Source organism: Vanacampus margaritifer, chromosome 8, assembly GCF_051991255.1.
Source record: "Vanacampus margaritifer isolate UIUO_Vmar chromosome 8, RoL_Vmar_1.0, whole genome shotgun sequence".
Taxonomy (NCBI): domain Eukaryota; kingdom Metazoa; phylum Chordata; class Actinopteri; order Syngnathiformes; family Syngnathidae; genus Vanacampus; species Vanacampus margaritifer.
The window spans coordinates 11903177-11925408 of record NC_135439.1 but is presented as its reverse complement, the minus strand read 5'-3'; the positions used below and the strand labels follow the sequence as shown (position 1 = coordinate 11925408).

The window sequence follows — 22232 nt, the reverse complement described above, 5'->3', positions numbered from 1 at the left end:
CACTTTTGCCATTCCTTCACACAGTCTGGCTTGAAGTGTGGAAGCGGCTGCTGGGATTTATGCTCCTGAATTAAAAAAGGCCATCTGCTGAAGGAAGTCGAGATGGTCACATGGGAGGAGAAATGGGAAAAATAGGGAGGAGGCAATAATCCTTGGTTGGATATTGCGTCTTAAATGTATACGTGCGCCAGCATCTTGTGTTTTTATTGGACTCATATAAGCTTGTAAAAGTAACAAGGGAAAACTGGCTTGCTGTCGGTAACTGAGCGGGGATTACTAGAAATTTATTAGAAATTCATTATATATATATATAAATTAATCACATGACTTCAATAGTTAACTCATGATTAATCGCAAATTTTATAGCTGTTCTAAATGTACAATAAAATGTACAATAAAATATTTTTTTGAGTTTTCATACTCTCGTCAAGATAAAAGTGGGAAATATGTTAAACTAATAGAAATATGGCTGCAAATGTTTTAGTCATTGATGCAGTAATGTCATAATAATTCATAAAATTGAGTTGAAATTCAAAAAAATGTGCTCTAGTGTGAAATTGATTTGTGTTGAGGTCATTTTTTCTGCCACTAGATGGCAGAATTGCATTTGTAAGATGTTGGTGACAGCTCAGTGCATTTTTCTTTTCATATTAACTCATTAACTGCCATTGACATCTATAAACGACAAAAAATTCATTTGAACTATTTCTAATAGTTTAACATTTTTTTTTCCACTTTTGTTGAAAATCTAGATTTTTTTAATTGTACGTTTAGTTTTGTACATAAAATTTGTGATTAATCACGAGTTAACTAGTGAAGTCATGCGATTAATTACGATTAAAAAGTTTAATCGCCTGATGCCCCGAATTTTTTATATTATTTTCTTTCTTGTTTTTTTTTAATTCATTCACTGCCGTTGATGGCTATAAACGTCAATAATTCATTTGAACTATTTCTATTAGTTAAAAAAAAAAAAAAATCCACTTTTGTTAACAAGAGTATGAAAACCTAGAATTTTTTATTGTACATTTAGAACATATAGAATTTGTGATTAATCATGAGTTAACTAGATTAATTACAATTAAAAACATTTTATCGCCTCCTGCCCCTCATTTTTAATAATCTTTTTTTTCAAGCAAATTTATGAGTTAAGAGCTACCTAATCTTAAACATGACATAACTTGTGAAATTATGCACATTTTAAAATCGTAAAATACAACTTTACCCCCAGTCTCTACAAATATATGCATTATTATTACATTTTTACTGCTAAATTTTGACATGGACGTGTTGGGACTGGAATTCCCTCAGTACAGACTTTCCAAGTAAGGGGTGCTGATTAATCGCGCGCAAAAAAAAAGAAAAAAGGGTGGCTTTAAAGGAACTTTAAATTAACTTTGCCCATTTTAGAAAGCAGTTCTTGATGGAATTTAGTTACCAAAGTTTTCCCTTATTCACACATTTACCTATCTCTCTATATATGTATATATATATTTTTTTTAATTATTATTATTATATTTTTTTTTTGAGCTGTCAAACATTACATTTTCTAATCTAATTAATTACGCAATATTCCGTAATTAATCGCGATTTAATCGCATTTTCTACCACTATGCTCTACAAAGAGAGCGAGAGAAAGAGAGAGAGAGGTAAATGTGTGAATAAGGGAAAACGTTGGCAACTAAATTCCATCAAGAACTGTTTTTTAAAATGGGCAATCTTTCCAAAATGTAGAGTATAGACTTGAGAATTGTTGCAAGAAAGAGAGCATTCCTCGAGAGAACACTGAGAGAAACAAAATCAGAAGAGCGCAGACGTTGGAGCGAACAAAGACAGCAAAGAGAAAGAAAAAAATCCACTGGTGAGCTCGGAGGCCTCCTGGGGTGCGGACATTTGGGAAGGAGGCTGCAAATGTGACAGCTAACAACATCACCTTTCTTATCTTGTGATGTCATTTTCGTCAAGTTTTAGTTTGACTGCCTGCACGTCTAATGAGGCAACGCTTCATATTTCGTCGCGCTGCAGTGCGCATTCTGCACTCCAAACATAAAAAAAAAATAAAAATAAAATAAATAATAAAGTTCTTGTGTAACAAAAAAACGCCGGCACTCCCGTCTGCTGGTGCTTTTTGTATTCCAGGGAAGTAGAAGTGACTTGACCCATTTACGCCGTGAACTTGCACTTGTTGACAAGCTGCTGAGGGAGCAAAAGAAAAAGTCTGACATCCACACTCTTTGTCTAATGCAACATGTCACCTCTCATTTCTCATTAAAAGTACAGAGTGAGCCGCCGGGCAAGATCGTCTCTGCTGTTTGTTGGGTTTTTTTTCTCTTCAACTCGGTCTGAGGAGAAAGACTGAATGCTTGAACCGGGTTGCTATTTTGTCATTTGTTGAGTCTATAGCATATTCAGAACCAAGACATTGGCATGTTGTCGCCTTGCTTCGTAACCAAGCAACTGTGCCTTGGAATTGTAGAGGAGAGTGTTTTCAAATGAATGTAAAGATAAAAAAACATTTTTTTTAAAACGAAAATCTCAAAGAAATGTGGTGGCGATAGTTTTGGCTTAATGACGGAAGATGAGAAGCGGCGACTGGAGCGGGTCCAGTTGACACAACACATGCTCGCCAGTTCTCCCAGAGGAGCGAGCACCACCACGCATGGCCAGACACACCAACTTGTCTTGGTCCGCATTCCACTTTGCGCTTCACCCTCTCCGCCAACCGGCAAGTTTCCATGGAAACAACGAGCAGAGGGAGGAGAGGGATGGAGGAAGGCAGGAAAAACAACGGAAACCCCAAAAGAATCTTGTCTGCAGTCTTGACTCCTGTTGAGTTTTTATTTTGTTTTAATGGGCGGCTCGCTTTTTTTTTTCTTTTTTCTCTCGCATCGATTCTTTCACATCCCCCCTTTTTAGCATCCATAATCTGACTTGGGCGCAGTGAATTATTTGCATGTCTGTCAAGTTGATTTGCTGAGATGCTGGATACGATACAAATCCTTCTGGCTCAATGATTTAGTGTGATAAAACTTTACCCACAGTCAACCTGCTGGCTTAATTAAGCCTCGGGGAGTCGGGAAAACCGACACCAAAAAGCAGACGAAGAACAATAAGCCTTCGCCTCTGCAGTGTTTTAACAGGAACTGCTTTAGCTCCACGCTGACACTGACTTGAAGTAGTACATAAAATAATGCTCAGCTCGAAGAAAACCCAGCACTCTGATTTTGGTAATTGGCAGTAATGAGCTGCTTTAAAAAGGACTGAGCTGTTGAGACACTTTCAACTTGTTGCACAGAGACGCTTTTTTTTTTTTTTTTTTGCCTTGCAGATTCAAAAAATATTAAATTTGTTTGGTGATTCTCATGGAGTCTTAAGTGGACCTGAAAGATATATTTGTGGGTTGTTAAGGATTTTTAGTACTCATTAGTGCCTCCAAAAAGGCACTTACTGTTTTTGGTGAATGTTGGCTAGGCAACATGAAAACCTTTTTCCCAATATTAATAACAGTGGCCTGGCCTGATAGATACCGCCCCCCAAAAAATAACCCTTAAATATACAATAACACAATATATTCTATAATAACAATTGTAATGAGCTGTTCAGGTCAATGATAGTGTTAACTCATTCACTGCCATTGACGGCTAAAAACGTCAAAAATTCATTTGAACTATTTCTATTACAGTAGTTTAACTTTTTTTTCCCTTTTTGTTAACACGAGTATGAAAAGCTAGAATTTTTTTTATTGTATATTTAGAACAGATATGAAATTTGTGATTAATCGTGAGTTAATTAGTGAAGTCATGCGATTAATTACGATTTAAATTTTAATCACCTGACGCCCCAAAATTTTAATAATCTTTTCTTTTTTCTTTTTTTTAATTCATTCACTGCCATTGATGTCTATAAACGTAAAAAAAAACAAAAAAAACATTTTAACTATTACTATTAGTTTAACATTTGTTTCCCACTTTTGTTAACAAGAGTATGAAAACCTATAATTTGTTTCATTCTACATTAAGAACAGATATCAAATTTGAGATTAATCATGAGTTAACTGGTGAAGTCATGCGATTAATTACGATTTGAATTTTAATCACCTGACGCCCCAAAATTTTAATAATCTTTTCTTTTTCTTTTTTTTAATTCATTCACTCCCATTGATGTCTATAAACGTAAAAAAAAACAAAAAAAACATTTTAACTATTACTATTAGTTTAACATTTGTTTCCCACTTTTGTTAACAAGAGTATGAAAACCTATAATTTGTTTCATTCTACATTAAGAACAGATATCAAATTTGAGATTAATCATGAGTTAACTGGTGAAGTCATGCGATTAATTACGATTTGAATTTTAATCACCTGACGCCCCAAAATTTTAATAATCTTTTCTTTTCTTTTTTTTTTAATTCATTCACTGCCATTGATGTCTATAAATGTTAAAAAAAATCATTTTAACTATTACTATTAGTTTAACATTTTTTTTCCACTTTTGTTAGCAAGAGTATGAAAACCTATCATTTGTTTTCATTCTACATTAAGAACAGATATCAAATTTGCGATTAATCATGAGTTAACTAGTGAAGTCATACAATTAATTACAATTACAAATTTTAATTGCCTGTCGCCCCTAATTTTTTTTAATGAATTTATGGCAGTAAATGAGTTAATAGTACATTTTTGTACTGCTATTGTTCATTACTTCAAGTATCATTTAACCACATTGACTTTCTCCTAACTCTTAATTTTCATTGCTAAACGTATTTCGAATGTGCGGAAGCGTGGAACTGCCAATTAGGAGTTAACCTTTTTGACTGACAAACACCTTCAAATTATTGTTCAAGTGTGACGTTTGCCGTTTGCTCAAAGTTGGGTGATGTGTTTTCTAACGGCCATTTTGGGACGCGTGACCTCAACGTCAGGATCTCTATTGATGCAAAAATACTCAAATAGAAAGTATGTTTAGAATTAAAGACTGCTCTGATAGCTTTCTTTGATCTTTGAATAGAATACTTCTGTAAAAAACACATTTTAAACAAAACGATCAAAATGGACTCAAACAAGTCATTCTCAGAACTTCTCGCTTACAGGTTGTTCTGCTCACTAACTACTTATAGTCCATGTTTATTCATCTTCCTACCAGTGAGTCCTCCAGGTTTGTCTGGACACTGAGTTAACAGAGTGATTTGAGTTAACTTTTTTTAACGCTTTAATTAATTTAAATTCATTTACAGAGTTAACGCTTTAATTGATTTAAATTTATTTACAGAGTTAACGCTTTAATTGATTTAAATTCATTTACAGAGTTAACGCTTTAATTAATTTAAATTCATTTACAGAGTTAACGCTTTAATTTTGACAGTCCTAGTTTGAATGTATTTATATACGTTCAAATGTATTTGCGAGTTCGTTTGAACATATTTAAATACTGGGAAACATATTCAAAGGTAAATACGTTCAAACATATTTTATTACTTTCAAGTGCTTGCAAATATGTTAGAACACATTTCCAAGTACGTTTCAACGTACCTGTAGGCTAAATGCTAAAAACATAGCATTTCTTACCATAATGCCACACAAATGTTGTCTTATCAAATCATATCGATAACCTTCAATACGCTTGCTCGTGCAATCGAACGCGGCGGCGGTCCCCGCATCCGCAATAAAAACAAAGGAACGCTTGTGTTGCATCTGAGGCCGAGAGTGACTTTCTCTTTGATCTCTTTGATCTGCAGGCTGTAATCTAGCAAGTGCAGAAGAGGAGCCCGAGCAGGAGGATCGCACCGATGCTTTCGATGGCCTCTGTCAGAATAAAAAGACGGGCGCTGTGAGATCTGGTGCCGCCGCGCCTCGCTGTGTTTTTCTTCACCATCCAAAGCTGATCAGACGCTGACCGAAAGAAAAAAAAAAAAGGACTTTGCTCTGCCCAGGGATATGTCATTGGGGAACTCCCCAGTGTTGGGGGTGCGCCCTGTGCCCCGACCCCTCTGGCTGTCCCGCGTCCTCCTCCTGGCCACATGCGTGACTCTCTTCGCCCCGGCTCCCCAGGGTTTGCCTGTGGTCGGTTACAACACGGATTCCAAGAAGGAGATCACGCTGGACGGAGATCTGATGATCGGCGGTCTTTTCCCCGTGCATCAGAAAGGCGAAGCCGCCGAGGATTGCGGGAAGATCAACGCTCAGCGAGGAATCCAGCGACTGGAGGCCATGCTGCTCGCGCTGGATGAAATCAACAGGGATGAGCGCATCCTGCCCGGGATTCGTTTGGGAGCTCACATACTGGACACGTGCTCCAAGGACACTTACGCTCTGGAGCAGTCGCTCGAGTTTGTCAGGGCTTCGCTCACCAAAGTGGACGACAGTGAGTACACGTGCCCCGATGGATCCTACGCCATCCACGATGAGGTCCCCTTGGCCATATCTGGAGTTATTGGAGGATCTTACAGCGATGTTTCTATTCAGGTATGTAATGATGAACAGGCACGTGCACACACGAGCATCTGACCTTTTTGGATTGAGTTTAAAGTACCATTTATTACAATAATGCCAACAATGAAAGACTTTACTGTATTGCTTGAAAATACACATTTTGATGCTACACTCTAAAAACAATTGGGTAAAAATAACACAAGATGGGTCAAAAAATGAAATTCAGCACAAAACAAGTGTTTGTTTTTGTTTAGTTTTTTGTTTGTTTGTTAGTTGTTCGGGTGGTCCATAACGGTACACTCTAAAAACAGTTGGGTCAAAAATAACCCAACTATGAGTAAAAAAATGGACCGATCCTCTACTTGAGTCGATTTGACCCAACTTTGAGTCAAGAAATTTGTCTTTCAGCGTAAAACAACTCATAAATATTGGTCAGATCCTTTACTTGGGTCAAAAAATTGGGTAATTTTGTATAAAACAACCCAAAAAGTTGGGTCAAATTGACCCATAAAGTGGATTGGTCCATTTTTTGATCCATAATTGGGTTACTTTTGATCTAACTGTTTTTAAAGTGTACCGACTTGGGTCAATTAGACCCACTTTCTGGGTTGCTTTGTACGAAATGGCCCAATTTTGGGGGGTTTGTTTTGTATAAAATGACCCAGAGAGTTGGGTCAAATTGACCCAAGTAGCGGGTCGATCTAATTTTTACCAAATTGGATAAAGTTTTACCTGAACTGTTTTTACAGTGTGTATTTAAAAAATCTTACTTCACCAAGTACCCCTTCCTGGTACTGTAAATAATTTAATACTGTAGGTAAATTAGACATGTCCTATTATTTATTTATGAATAAATTACAAGAAGTGCCCTTTTTCACACTAGTCTAAATGTTGGTGCACGTCCCTGCCGATGAATGTTACCTACAGCATCAAGGTTTTTGGTTTAATCCTGAGGGCTCTATTTTTGCAGATTAACTGTGTGAATGGATGGAGTTTTCATTTTTTTTTAAAATATATTTTGCTAGTTTAGCGTTGATAGAAAAGTTTATTTGCCCATTTGTGTGCCGCTGTGGGAAGGAATGCAGCCAACTCCCGGCCAATTGAAGCGACTCCCCTCATTAATGCATTTAAATACAGTGCAAAGAGAGGCAGAAGGACTCGTTGGAAGCCATGCAGATGCGTGCTTACTGCTCTCGTAGGGCCTGATTTACTAAAAATGTGCACGTACAAAAACAGGTGCACACTTGTTTACTCTCCCAAACAAATGTGGAAGCTGATTGACTAAGCACAACCAGGATTGTGTGTGTCTGAAAGTGCACTAAATTGCTGCGCAGTTCATTTTGTGTAGGATATGTAAATAGAGTAATTTAGCATGTTTAATGTCCCATCAAACCTGAGACGAATTTCCGATGGCTTTTTGTATATCTTCAAGCAGTGTACCTTTATTTGGGTCAGAGGTTTGCAACTGACTCTGGAGCCCCTTTTTGGTGATTCCCTGTTGATCTCTAAAAAATATGTCAAAATTAATACATCTTTTTTTTTTTTTTTTACATATTTTTGTTTATTCGATAAAATATTTTTCAAAGGAATTAATGATTGAGCTAAAAAATTAATGATTAAATATTCACAAGATATGATTAAATATATTTAAAAATGTCAGAATCCAAAATTTTAAGTTGCCAGAAAGAGAGATGAAAGGTAGATATAAAAAAGTTTTTAAAATTACCTAAAAATGGCCAACAAGTAACCATAAAATGTCCAAAAGGAAAGAGGAAAAGCAAAAAAATACCATAAAATGTCAGAGAATTAAATATTTAAAAAAGGCAGAAAACAAACTATTCAAAAAGGAACCATAAAATGTCAAAAAATAAAAGAAGAAAGGCAAAAAATTGGCTTGAAAAAGGCAAAAAAGAAAAAAATATCTATAACATGTCGAAAAATAAAAGAAGAAATCCCGAAAATTACCATAAAATAAACACAAAATTGCCCCCCAAAAAGTCAGGAAATTGTTCTAAGAAAAAGCAGGAAAGAAACTGTTCAAAAAGTAACAATAAAATGTCCATAAACAAAAGAATCAATCCCCAAAATTAATATAAAATGCCCACAAAATTGATAGAAATATCAGAAAATTAATAGCAAAAAAAATGCAGGAAAAATGTAAATAAAAAAAAATAATAAAAAATAGAAAAACAAAATAACCATAATACGTCCATAAAATTGCCAAAATTGTCAGAAATTTGACAGAAAGGCAGAAAAGTCTAAAAATGTATGAAAACCCCCCCACTAAGTCTGAAAAATTAATATTTCTTTTTGTTATAGTTGCTTGCTGCTGTAATACTAGTGTGTAACGTTCCTAGTGTCATTTTGACATACTTGGGTAGTAAAGCTGCTTCTGATTCTGATAAATGTGGCTTATGCATCAGCCCTGTTGTGATCTGTCCAGGGTGCAATCCGAGCCAGCCAGGATAGGCTAAAGAAAAAGTAGGGCTGGATGCTCAACATGTAAGCAGTCGGTGCAATTCCCAAAAAGCGTATCACTGTTATCACTGGTTCAGTAGAGATAGTACTAGAAACGAGACCATGACGGATGATCCTAACAGTGTCCATTTGGACTAAAGTATCATGCGCAATTACACCTCACGAGATGTTAACACGGGTTGGTAATGACTATCGGTTCCACTGGGAGGATCTGTTTACCTGCTCGGTTGATCTGATTTGGAGCATGTCCTTTTTCTTTTCCTGCTAATTCACACTTGGGCCGCGGCGCTGTCAGAGGCTGACATGCCGCAGATGTTGCGCGCAGATTTGGCTGACAGGATGACTAGTGACGGCAGATTTACTCTCAGAGTCGGCAGCGCCCCGCTCGACTCCCTCGCGCTGATGTGATGAAAGCTCCGCTAATTGGCTCTCCGGTCTTCAGCGCTAACATGTATGTAATCTCAGCTCATTGTGAGAAGGGACGCTTGCTGTGCAAATATCCACAAATAAAGCCGCTTCGGAGCATTGACTTCAACGGAGGACGGCGTCCGCTGCCTCGATAGGCTTCACTTCATTTGAAATCCTATTGGATGCAAATAACATCCTCAAAGAATGATTGGCTTTGCTAGACATAAACAATACATGCTGATCAAATCCTGATCATTTGAATCAGGTGTTGGAGGAGGGAAACATATCAAACATGTAGGACAGTGGCACTCGAGGACTGGAGTTGCACACCACTGCTTTAGATCAAAGGTCTAAAACTCTGGTCCTTGAGAGCCGGAGTCCTGCATGTTTTAGACATTTACCTCTTCTAACACACCTGGTTCAAATGTTGATCTAATCCTGATCATTTGAATCAAGTGTTGGACTAAGGAAACATCTAAACGTGCAGGATAGTGGCCCTCGAGGACCGGAGTTGCCCACCCCTGCTTTAGATCAAAGGTCTGAAACTCTGGTCCTCGATGGCTGCAGTCATACATGTTTTAGATGTTTCCCTCCTTCAACACACCTGGTTCAAATGCTGATCAGATCCTGATCATTTGAATCAGGTGTTGGAGGGAAACATCTCAAACATGCAGGATAGTGGCACACGAGGACCAGAGTTGCCCACCCCTGCTTTAGATCAAAGGTCTAAAACTCTGGTCCTCGAGAGCCAGAGTCCTGCATGTTTGAGACATTTCCCTCTTCCAACACACCTGGTTCAAATGCTGATCCAATCCTGATCATTTGAATCAAGTGTTGAACCAAGGAAACATCTAAACGTGCAGGATAGTGGCCCTCGAGGACGGGAGTTGACCACCGCTGCTTTTGATCACAGGTCTCAAAGTCTGGTCCTCGGAGGCCGCAGTAATGCGTATTTTAGATGGTTCCCTCCTTCAACTCACCTGATTTAAATGCTGATCAAATCCTGATCATTTGAATCGGGTTTTGGAGGAGGGAAACATATCAAACATGTAGGACAGTGGCACTCGAGGACTGGAGTTGCACACCACTGCTTTAGATCAAAGGTCTAAAACTCTGGTCCTTGAGAGCCGGAGTCCTGCATGTTTTAGACATTTACCTCTTCTAACACACCTGGTTCAAATGTTGATTTAATCCTGATCATTTGAATCAAGTGTTGGACTAAGGAAACATCTAAACGTGCAGGATAGTGGCCCTCGAGGACCGGAGTTGCCCACCCCTGCTTTAGATCAAAGGTCTGAAACTCTGGTCCTCGATGGCCGCAGTCATACATGTTTTAGATGTTTCCCTCCTTCAACACACCTGGTTCAAATGCTGATCAGATCCTGATCATTTGAATCAGGTGTTGGAGGAGGGAAACATCTCAAACATGCAGGATAGTGGCACGCGAGGACCAGAGTTGCCCACCCCTGCTTTAGATCAAAGGTCTAAAACTCTGGTCCTCGAGAGCCAGAGTCCTGCATGTTTGAGACATTTCCCTCTTCCAACACACCTGGTTCAAATGCTGATCCAATCCTGATCATTTGAATCAAGTGTTGGACCAAGGAAACATCTAAACGTGCAGGATAGTGGCCCTCGAGGACGGGAGTTGCCCACCCCTGCTTTAGATCAAAGGTCTGAAACTCTGGTCCTCGTAGGCCGCAGTAATGCATATTTAAGATGGTTCCCTCCTTCAACTCACCTGGTTCAAATGCTGATCCAATCCTGATCATTTGAATCAAGTGTTGGACTAAGGAAACATCTAAACGTGCAGGATAGTGGCCCTCGAGGACGGGAGTTGCCCACCACTGATTGAAATTGTCGAAAACACACCTGGTTCAAATCCTGATCGTTTGAATCAGGGTTAGAGGAGGGATACATCTAAAACAGGCAGGATAGTGGCTCTGGTAGAGGACCGGAGTTGCCCACCCCTGCTTTAGATCATAGGTCTCAAACTCTGGTCCTCGAGGGCCGCAGTCAGGCATATTTTAAATGGTTCCCTCCTTCAACTCACTTGATTCAAATTTTCTGATAATTTGATCAGAATTTGATTTGATTCAAATGCTGAACAAATCCTGGTCATTTGAATCAGGTGTTGAAGGAGAGATACATCTAAAACATGCATGATAGAGGCGCCGCCTACTCCTGCTTCAGATCATAGGCCCCAAACATCATATTTGAGATGTTTCCCTCCTCCAACACACCTGATTCAAATGATCGTTATCATTATCAGGGTCGTCCAGAACTTGCTGATGAGCCGATCATTTGAATCAGGTGGGTTGGAGGATGGAGACATCAAGGGCCATTTAAACAATTTATCTCATGACTGATTGAGGCTCTGTGTCGTTTAGAGCGCACGCAGTTTGTGTGGCATCCACAATACAGTACGTGCCTATTCAGCCATGCCATTCTCTTGGCTGGCATGTTGAAATGTTCCCATGGGCTCGTGGTTGACCTGACTTCAGTGGTCAAAGGTCATAAGATTGCGGTTAGTTCAGGTTTGTTGGCAGCAGAGGCCAGCAGAACACGTCATCTCCGATGTATAACTGCGCCATATTTATCACCGCGAAGCTCCATCTGTACGTCAGCCATCAATTGTTTCCTCAAATAGCCGCGGAAACTCCTTTGAGCTATCCTTTAACAAAAGACTGTATTTTTTCCTTACAGCCGTGGAACAAATATTTGGACTCACAAAACAAATGGATATCCCACACTGGTGCACAGTGATGCTTTCTACAGATAGTAAGCTCCTGGGAAATGATGTCGGAAGAGAATCCAGAGCACCTAGAAATGGATTCCTGACGTAAAAGACAGTTTGGAAATATGGGATTTGATGAACGAGGTGTAATTTTAGTGAGACCGCGCATCTGGGGGTCCTCAGAGAATGCCCTTGTCTTGTTGTAATTTATGGATGGACTATTATGAGCCTTCCCAGAAGCACAGGACGCTGTTCCCTTTCTCGCCATGGATGACCCTCTTAACTATAGCAAAGTTCAGTCATGTTGAGCCTTTTTTTTTTTCTTCCCTGGCTTGGCAACCTCATTTGGTTTGTTAGATTACGTCATGTTTGAGCACATTAGTTAAGGAAATGCGGCTTTTGAATACAAGAGATGCACAGGAGAGGCATTGGGAAAAATGATGCTGCTGAGCTGAGCTCTCTTCTATCTACTGTGTGACATTAGGACACTCTTCTACCCACATTAGCTGTTTCAGTTCTTCACAACAGACAAACAGCTTTCACATGCAATAACACTGGTGAGAGCATTTCTGTAGCAAAAACAAGCAAATATTTGGCAGCCCAAAACTATCCATCCATTTTTTATACCTGTTGAGACGTCTGGGCACAGTGCCAAATGTATGCTACTGCAGCCTGTATTGTCAGCTCCCGAACCCGTGTGTCAAGTATTTGTACCGTCTAACCCAGAGGTGCCGGAGTCCTGCAGGTTTTGGAGGTTCCTCTCTTCCAACACAAGCTGATTCCAATCAACAGGATCGTTATCAGGCTTATGGAGAGCTTGCTAATGAGCTGATCATATATCAGCTGTGTTGGAGAAGGGCAGCATGCAAAAGCCGACAAAATGGCTTTGCTCTGGCCACACAGAGTCCGGCCATCCAGAACTTATGACCTGTTTATCACCGGGGCAACTGTAAATGAGCCATTGACTTGAAATTGGGCCTACATTGATGACTCCATGTCAACATTGAAAGCTAGCAGGAAAATTTGGGCCGCCTAGTTTTGTTGGAATGTGTGGAGGATCACTGGAGAGTGTACAGTACTATATACAGGCCCGGATTGGTAATTTTCCGGTGTCTGCTACTCGGGGCCACAATCCCTGTCTGCATATTAATATCCTCCAATCTCATTTGAAAATCAACACTGACTACATTTTATTCTCTTACTGCTTTCTCATACAAATACTCTTCTACTGTCATTCAAAGATATGCCATTACGATACGATACGATACGATACGATACGATACGATACGATACGATACGATATACGATACAATATACTTTTATTTTCCCCGTGGGGAACTTTTTCCTGAACTCCGTCCAGCTGCAGTTTACAGTAAAGAAAAAACAACAGAATAGAAAGAGATAAAATTAAAATTAAATAAGAAGTGCAGCAATATTAAAAACATTATTTTGTAGCACTGACTTTTGTTGATAAGAATTTGTACCTAAAGTAACAATAACTTGACTAGAAACAACACCACTGTAACTGATACAGCAATTTTCTTTACAAAATTATGGAAGTCTTTCGAACTTATTGCTAAAGTTGTTTGAACGTACTGCAAAGTACAAAGCAAAGTTGTTTCAACATATTGTCAAAATGTAAGCTAAATGCTAAAAACATAGCATTTTTCCCATAAATGCTACAGGGTTTTGACTTGTTCACGCACAATTGCGGCATTACCGTGTGGCATTATGGGAAAAATGCTATGTTTTTAGCATTTGGCCTACATTTTACCAATACGTTTGAGCAGCTAAGTTCAAACAACATAGGCTAGCCCAGTCGAAACTTTGTACGACACATTGGAAGTTCCGCGCTGCCGTACAAAATAACACATTAAAAAGGCACAATATATTCAGAAGTGTTACACGAAACTACAACAAAGAATGTTGGGAACGCCTTTGTGCGTTTGTTAAGTTAGCGCCAGCCTGTTAACTACACAGGACGTTATGTGGATAGGTTTCAAATAAGAGCGCCAACAGGAATGATGTATTAGCTAAATATTGCTACCTTAACAGCGTTGCCTAAATCTGTCATGTTGAAGGATTACTCAACAGGAAGTCAGACTCTTGCTTCACCCCTCACTACAATTTGAAATTGGCGCTCAAAGGGGGTGCGAATGGGGAGAGGATTGGGCGTGGTCTGGCTGTGATTGATAACAGCAACCCGCTAAGAAGCGTGGACGAGAATGAGCCTGTGGATGGCGGGGGCGACTACGTCATGTGGAACAAGTGACGTAGTATGTATCGTCTCGTGTAATGAGAGGAAAAAACAGCCACATTGAGTTTATCCCAGTGTGTTACCTGAAGATGGCGCCAAAAACACGTTTTTTTTGCCCCAAATTCAAGCTTTAAACAAACATGCACTAAAATGTCAAAGTAATGACCAGGACATGTAGACAGCATTTGTAGACACCGGTTTATACAGTTTATCAGCAAAAAAAAAGGGGATTTGGTGTTGATTTATCCTTTAAGTATAAAGTGTCTTATTCCGTGTTGTGTGCATTTGCCTATAGGTCCTGTATGTTCTCATATTTGTTAAAAAAACGCTAGTCAGGTTTCCATCCAATTGTTTAGATGTTTTTAAGCGAATTTACTGACAATGCGCAAAACGGACACGCAACCTCTGCCCGTTTGCATCTGTTGTTCTTTTGCGAATATTGAGAGGGGACTCTGCCGCTGTAGGTTGTCGCTTTACACCATAGAGATGTGATCCACCGGTCATTTGAAAGAAGAAGACCAGGAAGCGACTTCGCCGTGTTATGACATCGTATGAGTTTGCTTTTGCGCGTCTTTGCTGTTTTCCATCTAAAATAGCATGAATATTCGCTTCTTTAATTAATTCCAACAAGATTTCTGTTTTGTCGTCCCCCCAAACATACCTTATTTTATCGTCCAACATTGCTTTGGGACTACAAACGTACGTGTGACGTAATATCCGGTCAAAACGTGCAACGTGTAACCGGTCTTGCCGGCGGTTATTCGCAAAAGTTGTTTCCATCGCCAGAATTAGCATTTTACTTTTTTCGATACACTTCCAAATCCACCCCCTCCAAGCGTAAAAACGTTGTCTTTTTTTTTCTTTTCTTTTTTGCGAATTTTGGGCCCTTTTTCGAATTTCTGGCATTCCCGTTCAGTTTAATTTTCGCATTTTTTTGAAAATTTGAATAAAAATGGGTGGATGGAAACCCAACTAATTGTGATCTTGTGAGCAAATTCAATTGTAATTGATTTTTAAAAATATATATACAAAATCGTTGGAGGAAATAGTGAGCTATTTTAGATTGACACACCAATATGGGTAAAATGACGATATTCTTCAAAAGTTAACTAAAGTGGGATTTATGCATTCTTGATTATTGCATTAATCCCCAATCAGACTGTCGTCCACTGAGTGAATAATTTGCCTTTGTCAAAATCTATTGTGCTGCAATTTGCGTGTATTCGCGCCTTAGGATCAGGCAGCTCTACCGCAATTTTACTATTATTTAAAAGAGCCTGCTCACCATGGAGACAGGGTGTGAGCACACTGAACTGACATGTGGCAAGTGCTCTTTAATTCTGTCACAAAAAGGAGCATGTTGCTGTGCCGCCGGTGTGGCTGTCGGCCTCGTTATGTGAACACAGACGGAGCTACGTGTGGAGCCCGAGTTCTGTGACACTTTCGCCGGCAAGTTCCTGTCTTCCCCATCTGTGGCTGTCTGGTGCTTTGGCAGAGATGCGCAAGGGGGATGTTGAGGCATCAAATGAGAATTCTTTTTCGCAAAAACACTGACGGCCAGACTTGGAAGTAATGAGCTAGAGAGTCACTCGGCGTCACGTGGCATCAAGCCATTCGGCAATCAAAGCTTGTATCTTGTGCTTTTAGGAATACGTCTGTGAGGCCATCTGGGCTCCTTTAATGACTCTCCTATGAAAATCCTTCACTTCTTTTAAAGTGCAGGTGTGAAGCTCTCAACATTTTCAGCCGGTTGTTTGCATACTGATACTGCATGCAAAAAAAAAAAGAAGCTTTCATCTATTAAGATGTCCAACACTGTGTCAGTATTTCATCAGCATTTTCCTCATTTAGGGCTCTGCGTCCAAAAGGCGTGGGCTAATCAGATGTATTTTATATTTCGGTCCAGGAACATTAGCCTCAAGCCTGTCTTTTGATTTCTATACGCTGAAGCAAATCCACTCGTGTATTTTCTTTACCCCCATAGTGAAGTATGACTCACCAGTAAAAGAGCGTCGCTGGGTAAAAAAAAAATTATCATCACCAGGGCAAATTAGAAGAACACTTCTGGAATGCCAAACACCAAAATATTCATTAATAATTAACTTTTCTCTGCCGTTAAAGGTCAGTTCAAAGGGAAATTTGAGGTTGTTGAGCTATGTCCATAATTGTATTGCTATTTTTATTTTTGTATTTTTTATTTTTTTTTGCATGATCCAAAGTAGTGATGAGCCTCCAGTTTTTGACTAATGAGTTGCGATTCAAAGCTCCCGAGATTGGGCGAGATCGGACGTTCTCGGGAAAGTCAAAAGACACAAACACACTTCTTGACATTTTTAGTCCAAACTGTAGGCGCGGAATAATCAACTCCATTTATGAGCCCAGGATTGTCTTTTCATTCGTGCACAAACAGCCCGTCGTCTTCACGGATGCCGATCTCATGGTGTACATAAGTCATGCGAGGTATTTAAACATGGATGCACACGTGACAAAATTCAAGCCAAGAAAGAACAACAATGATGAAACGTATCAGTAAAAAATTCATAATTCATGGAGAAAAGTAAAGAATGTGCCTGTGAAATCATGAATAATTCAAATATGATTGGATTATTTAGTGGCTTGGCAGAACTGTCTATTTGTGCATTTGCATTACTTATGTTCATTTTAGCTACTCATGGAATATTTCCTTATATGTGAACTAAAACCAGAACTGTCTTGCTTGTTACGTACAGAGCACACCTTGGACTTTGGTCTATTTATAAGACGAGCTGAGCCGTGCATGCGTCAAATCAAAGTAGCTGACCTTGTAAATGAATGGAAGCGCTCAATTTGTGTTGCGGCATGAATGGCTGCTCCTTTCTAAGGGGGATGTGAAAGACGACTGCAGAACACAGTAGACGAGCTGCACTTCATCTGGCAGGATGAAGTGGGCAGGATCTGGATCGGATCAAAAACATCCTCGTTCTGTGGGTCTAACAGTTCATCGTTACCAGGCAACTGCGGGAAAAAAAAAATAAACAAATGATGATTGAGACCTTCTCCTCATTGGAATGTGCGTTTCTGAATGCGCCGCTGGGTGGTATAAAATAATAGGATTCGCTATACAGTAGATGTGTGCAGTTAAGTGGAAGGCGCTCTGCTCTGTCTTACTTCTTGTGTTGGGGTCTTCTGGGAGGAGCAGATGGATTTTTCATGTCGAAAAGATCATCGCATCCCTACAGGAACTTTTCTCGGTTTTCTGCTTCTTTTATTCTGCAAAGCCTCGAAAAGAGTTGTTTTGCTGTGAGAACAGAATGGATTTACTGTTAACTGCTTATGGGCTGCAACTTGACTATATTGTATTAGCTTTGATTGTGTTTTATGTGTCAAATTTAGTGTATATGGGCCAGCTAGAGCTTTAGACTTTAAAGAAACAATTGTCTTCAAAATGTAATAGGCCACAGAGAAGATTGCCAAATTTGATTGATTGCCATTTATATTACGAGGAGGCTTAAAAATTGTGAGGAAAAAATATATTATATTCTTCTCAAATACTGTTGCCGTTTCCTCTGAATGTATTGAAACCGCACCACAGTCTGCTGAGTCAAAATAATGAACCCCGCCTTTGGTTAAAGTAACCCAAACTGGTCAAAATGCACAGCTATATGAGTGAATTAGGAAAACAACCTAGCATTTTCTAATGGGCACCAAGATGAAGGTGGACTACACCCGGGATTGGTCGCCAGTCAATCACAGGGTACATATAGAATGATTTTTTTTCTTTCTTTTCCAGTTCATTGGCAAAATATGCTAAACTACAGGGATGGGCGAGTACTGCCGATACCTGGCCTTATTTCAAGGTATCGGTACTTGCAAATATCAGATGCCCTATTGTGGCCATTTTACGATCAGGAACAAGAAATTAGAATGGAAAATTGCCATTCATTTCATGTAATTTTGAGAGAAAATGCTATTTTGCGATGTATATGGATCTGTCTTTAAAATGATTTCTCATTGTTTTTTGTATTGTTTTTTTGGTTGAAATTCTATTTATTAAAAGCACTAATCTCGTACTGGTATCGGTCTCAATAAAAAAGAAAGTGGTATCGAACATCCATAACAGACAAGACAAGCCATTCACAGTCACAGCTTGTATCATTCTGCAAGTATCACGTGACCGATGAAGCTTCATACGTCACAGCGCGTAATGACGACCCGAAACGCTTTGGTGGCTGGTGGCCCGCGAAATCACGAACGGGAATTTATGCGGTCCTTTGACAGAAGGTCCCGTTAAATTCATTGTTGGATGGCCTCCTTTGGATGGTGAAGTGCTACCGTCACTTCACTTTGGTACATGAGATGTGGTTTCGTTTCCTCCCACTGGGAGATCATATAGTGAGAGGTGGGGGGATTCTGGTTCTCTATTCAAAGCTACTTGTATAATATTAATGGTCTCATTTAATTAATAATTACTCAATACCAAGCATGGCGAAATTTAATTAATTATATTGCTTGTTACTGTTGCCTCATTATAACCCGTGGGCAGTATTTTATTTTGAAATGGCTTGGTCAGAACCAACAAAAAGCCAAAAAATGGTCACAATAAGATTAGATCTGTCGCTTTAAAAAATATATTATTATTACAGTGAACGACGCATATTTTTAAAGCTGTAAAATTAGAAAATCTTCGAAAAATAATTCTGTGGCCTGCGTCCTTTGTAAGTGTTTACACGTAATCCCGTTTATAATAAACATCAACATACACACGTCAATCATATTTTATTTATGAAGAAAAACTTTATTAGCAGCACAGACTTTGTAAATAATACATGCTCTGTGTCTGATTTATTTAGACTTTTATTGATGAAAGATAAGTGTGAGTGATTGCTTCACACTTCAATGACATAGGTTGCATTTACTTCTTTCGTCCACTAGATGTCCCACATATTAGTTTGACTGAAGCAGCAAAGCTCCGAATCTTACTCGGCACAATTTGAAAGAAAGCCTCAAAGGTTCACAAGGTTTTACCAGCACATCTCTACTTGTTTATCTCCTTCTTTCTTGCTTTTAGTCAATAGTTTATTCTTTTGCGTTGTTTTAACTTCCATAACGGCTGCGCAAAGCTCATGACGACTGCGCGTTAGCGAATGCAACCTGTTAATTGGTGACGGGTGGAACCTTTTTTTCTTACATTGGTTCCTATTAATAATTACCAATAGATGGCGTAGGATCACTAATAATGCAAACAACTATTGCAAACAACTAAATAGGGAATGTATTAAGAGACTGTAACATCCAGCCTAAACAAACATAAACAATGACAGGAAAAGAAAAGAAAAAAGAAAACCAAATCAAACATGAAAAAGGAAAAAGGGGGGTAAAAATGCTACTCATGACTAAAAGTCAGTTACCAATCTTGTTTTACAAAGATTCTTTCTGTAACTTCCCTGCAGGAGCCCTCTCAGCCTTCCGACTGCCTTTGTGCTAACAAACCAACAGAAGCCAGAATGTGTCCACAAATACACAGGAAGTGGGAAAAAGTCCATCACAGCACATTATGAACACATTATTAATTTATTTAAAATCACTCACAGTTTAGTCAGCATCTAGTTAATGAAACACCCTAAAGGAAAAAAATGAAGAGGCTGTAAATTATCTATAAAGTTCTGCAAGACCTACAAATCAACTCCGGCCTTTTCTAATAGTGAGTATCACAAATGGGTTACTCATTGCTATGTAGATTTAAGGATTTGGGAAAATATTTGGCGCGTGAGTGCGTGTGTGCGTGTGTGCGCGTGTGTGCGTGTGTGGCTTGCCACTCCAGATAAGAGTATGTGGAGAACAGGCGCACTGCTGCCAGCTGCTTTGCCACATGTTGAGAAATACTGCCAAGGCTGTTTAAAGAAAAAAATTATTTTCTGCGGAATTATTATCATTATCAGGCCATACGCGTTCTTCAGCTAGCCTGGCTTCCTCACCTTTGAACCGATATGAAATGTGCACTCGTGCGTTTCAGCAATCTATATTTTCTCAGATGAGACAGAAATAACTATAAATTGGTTATGATAATGATGGGCGGGGGTGGAAAATCTGACTCCAGGAGCTCGCGCCATTTTTGCGTGTGTGTGTGTGAGTGTAGGACCTCCCAACAAATGTTGAGGCCTGGAAATTTCTGCTAGATTGACTCATTTGATATTCATCATGCCCCTAATCCTGCATGAACACACAGATCCCACGTCTTGAGCCTACCGATGCATCTCGCAAGACATGTTCAAGAATGTCCACTTTTGCAATGGAGTCTTCTGTTTCTTGGTTCTTTGCACTTTGAACTTTAAAGGGAAAGCAAAGTCAAAAACATTCCTTGCAATGATATGTTCTATAAAGCAATACTAAGTCTAAACACACTATTCTGATTGATACTGTGTTTGTGGAATATGAATTAAATGGCAAAATCCACTTGTTTTCTCTATCACAGGGGGTGGCCATTTTGTTTTTTTTGTTTGTTTTTTTTAAATTTATTTTCTAGTGCACTCACACACATATATGGTCTCCCAGGCGGGGAAGTGAACTCACGCCAACCTGCACCGAAGGCAAGTGACGGTAAACACCCGGTAACCAGGGGGCGGCCATTTTGTCACTTGCTGTCAACTGAAACTGACATCACAGTTGCTCAGGGCTTGGGTATCGACCAATAGGGGCTCACCTGCTCTCAGGTATCGACCAATAAGGGCTCACTTGTATTCTGAGTTTGGTCATGTGAACTGTGATGTCATTCAATACCTGAGCCCTGAGCAACTGTGGTCATAGTGACAAAATGGCTGCCCCCTGAGATGGATAAAAATGGGTACATTTAGCTGCTTAATCCATATTCCACAAACGCAATATCAATCAAAATGCTGTGTTTAGTCTAGTGGGAGAGCTTATTATTGTAAAGAAATTTTGGGGGTTGACTTCAAAAAATATGTTATGTCTTTTGATTAATTTGGAACGACAATAATTTTGCATGTGCAGTTTCACCGGCTCAATTACAGTGTTTGACTTGCCATGAGAATGATGACAGTATTTCCTCTTAAAAGCTGTGTTGATATATCTGAAATCATGAGTGCAGGTCAGCATGAATCCCAACCAGATTTTCTTATCCTTTAAATCAGCCAAGCTGCCCTCAGGCGTTCAGAGTTGCCTGGAGCAAAAACCAGTCTGTCACATCTTTTGCACCCTGTCGTCACTGTCACAGTCCTGACAAAACCTTGAAGTCAGAAAATGCAAACTTTCATTATTGTTTTATTCTCCTTCACTCCCAAACCTTTCCGCCCTCATCCTTTGCGCCGACATATGTCTTCTTTCCGAAGTGCAGCAGCAACTTTCTGACAGGGTTTTGAAAATTCTATTCACTATGGCATCCGTCACGCACTTTGGTTGACAATTAAAAAACGTTGTGACAAATCGAAGTGTCTGATTGATACTTAATCCAAGTAAGATTCAGGATGCTGAAATTTAGTTGGTCAAGAAAGACCTTTTTTTTTTGAATGCACAAATTCTTAATAGTCGTTACCAGGATGGCCGAGTGGTTAAGGCGTTGGACTTAAGATCCAATGGACAAATGTCCTCGTGGGTTCGAACCTCACTCCTGGTAACAGTTTTTCATTGGTGGTGGTGGGTCTTCTGTTAAGACAAAGGCAGAGAACTCTAGTCCTTGAGACTCTTTTAAGATGTGTCCCTCTTCCAACCGGATTCAAATAATCAGGATCATTATCAGGCTTCTGCGGAGCTTGCTGGTCGCTTTGTTAGAATTTTGGATTACGAACTGGAGTGTCACGATGTGATGTGGCGAAATTGCAACTAATGAATGTCTACTGTTCCAGTAACCTTGGACACTGCGCCAGTTTTTCCACATGCGACAATCAAGGGCTCAAATTATTCAGTGTCTCTCATGTTCTCACCTTTTTAGAGT

The 22232-nt window shown here is 39.4% G+C and overlaps 1 protein-coding gene and 1 non-coding gene across 3 annotated transcripts in view; both read left to right on the top strand.

Moving 5' to 3' along the window:
* The window catches only part of grm2a (glutamate receptor, metabotropic 2a), a 37377-nt gene that overhangs the window by 5263 nt on the left and 9882 nt on the right, over positions 1–22232 (top strand). Inside the window, exon 2 of one of the 2 annotated variants that reach the window (XM_077574155.1) lies at positions 5735–6461. In XM_077574155.1, coding sequence (XP_077430281.1) covers positions 5934–6461 — 528 coding nt within the window. In that variant the 5' untranslated portion in view covers positions 5735–5933. Of the gene's footprint in view, positions 1–5734; positions 6462–18532; positions 18677–22232 lie in introns of those variants that run through there. The other variant, XM_077574156.1, reaches the window with a different exon arrangement.
* trnal-uaa (transfer RNA leucine (anticodon UAA)) lies at positions 21832–21914 on the top strand. Its single transcript has one exon. It is a non-coding gene; the product is annotated as a tRNA-Leu (tRNA).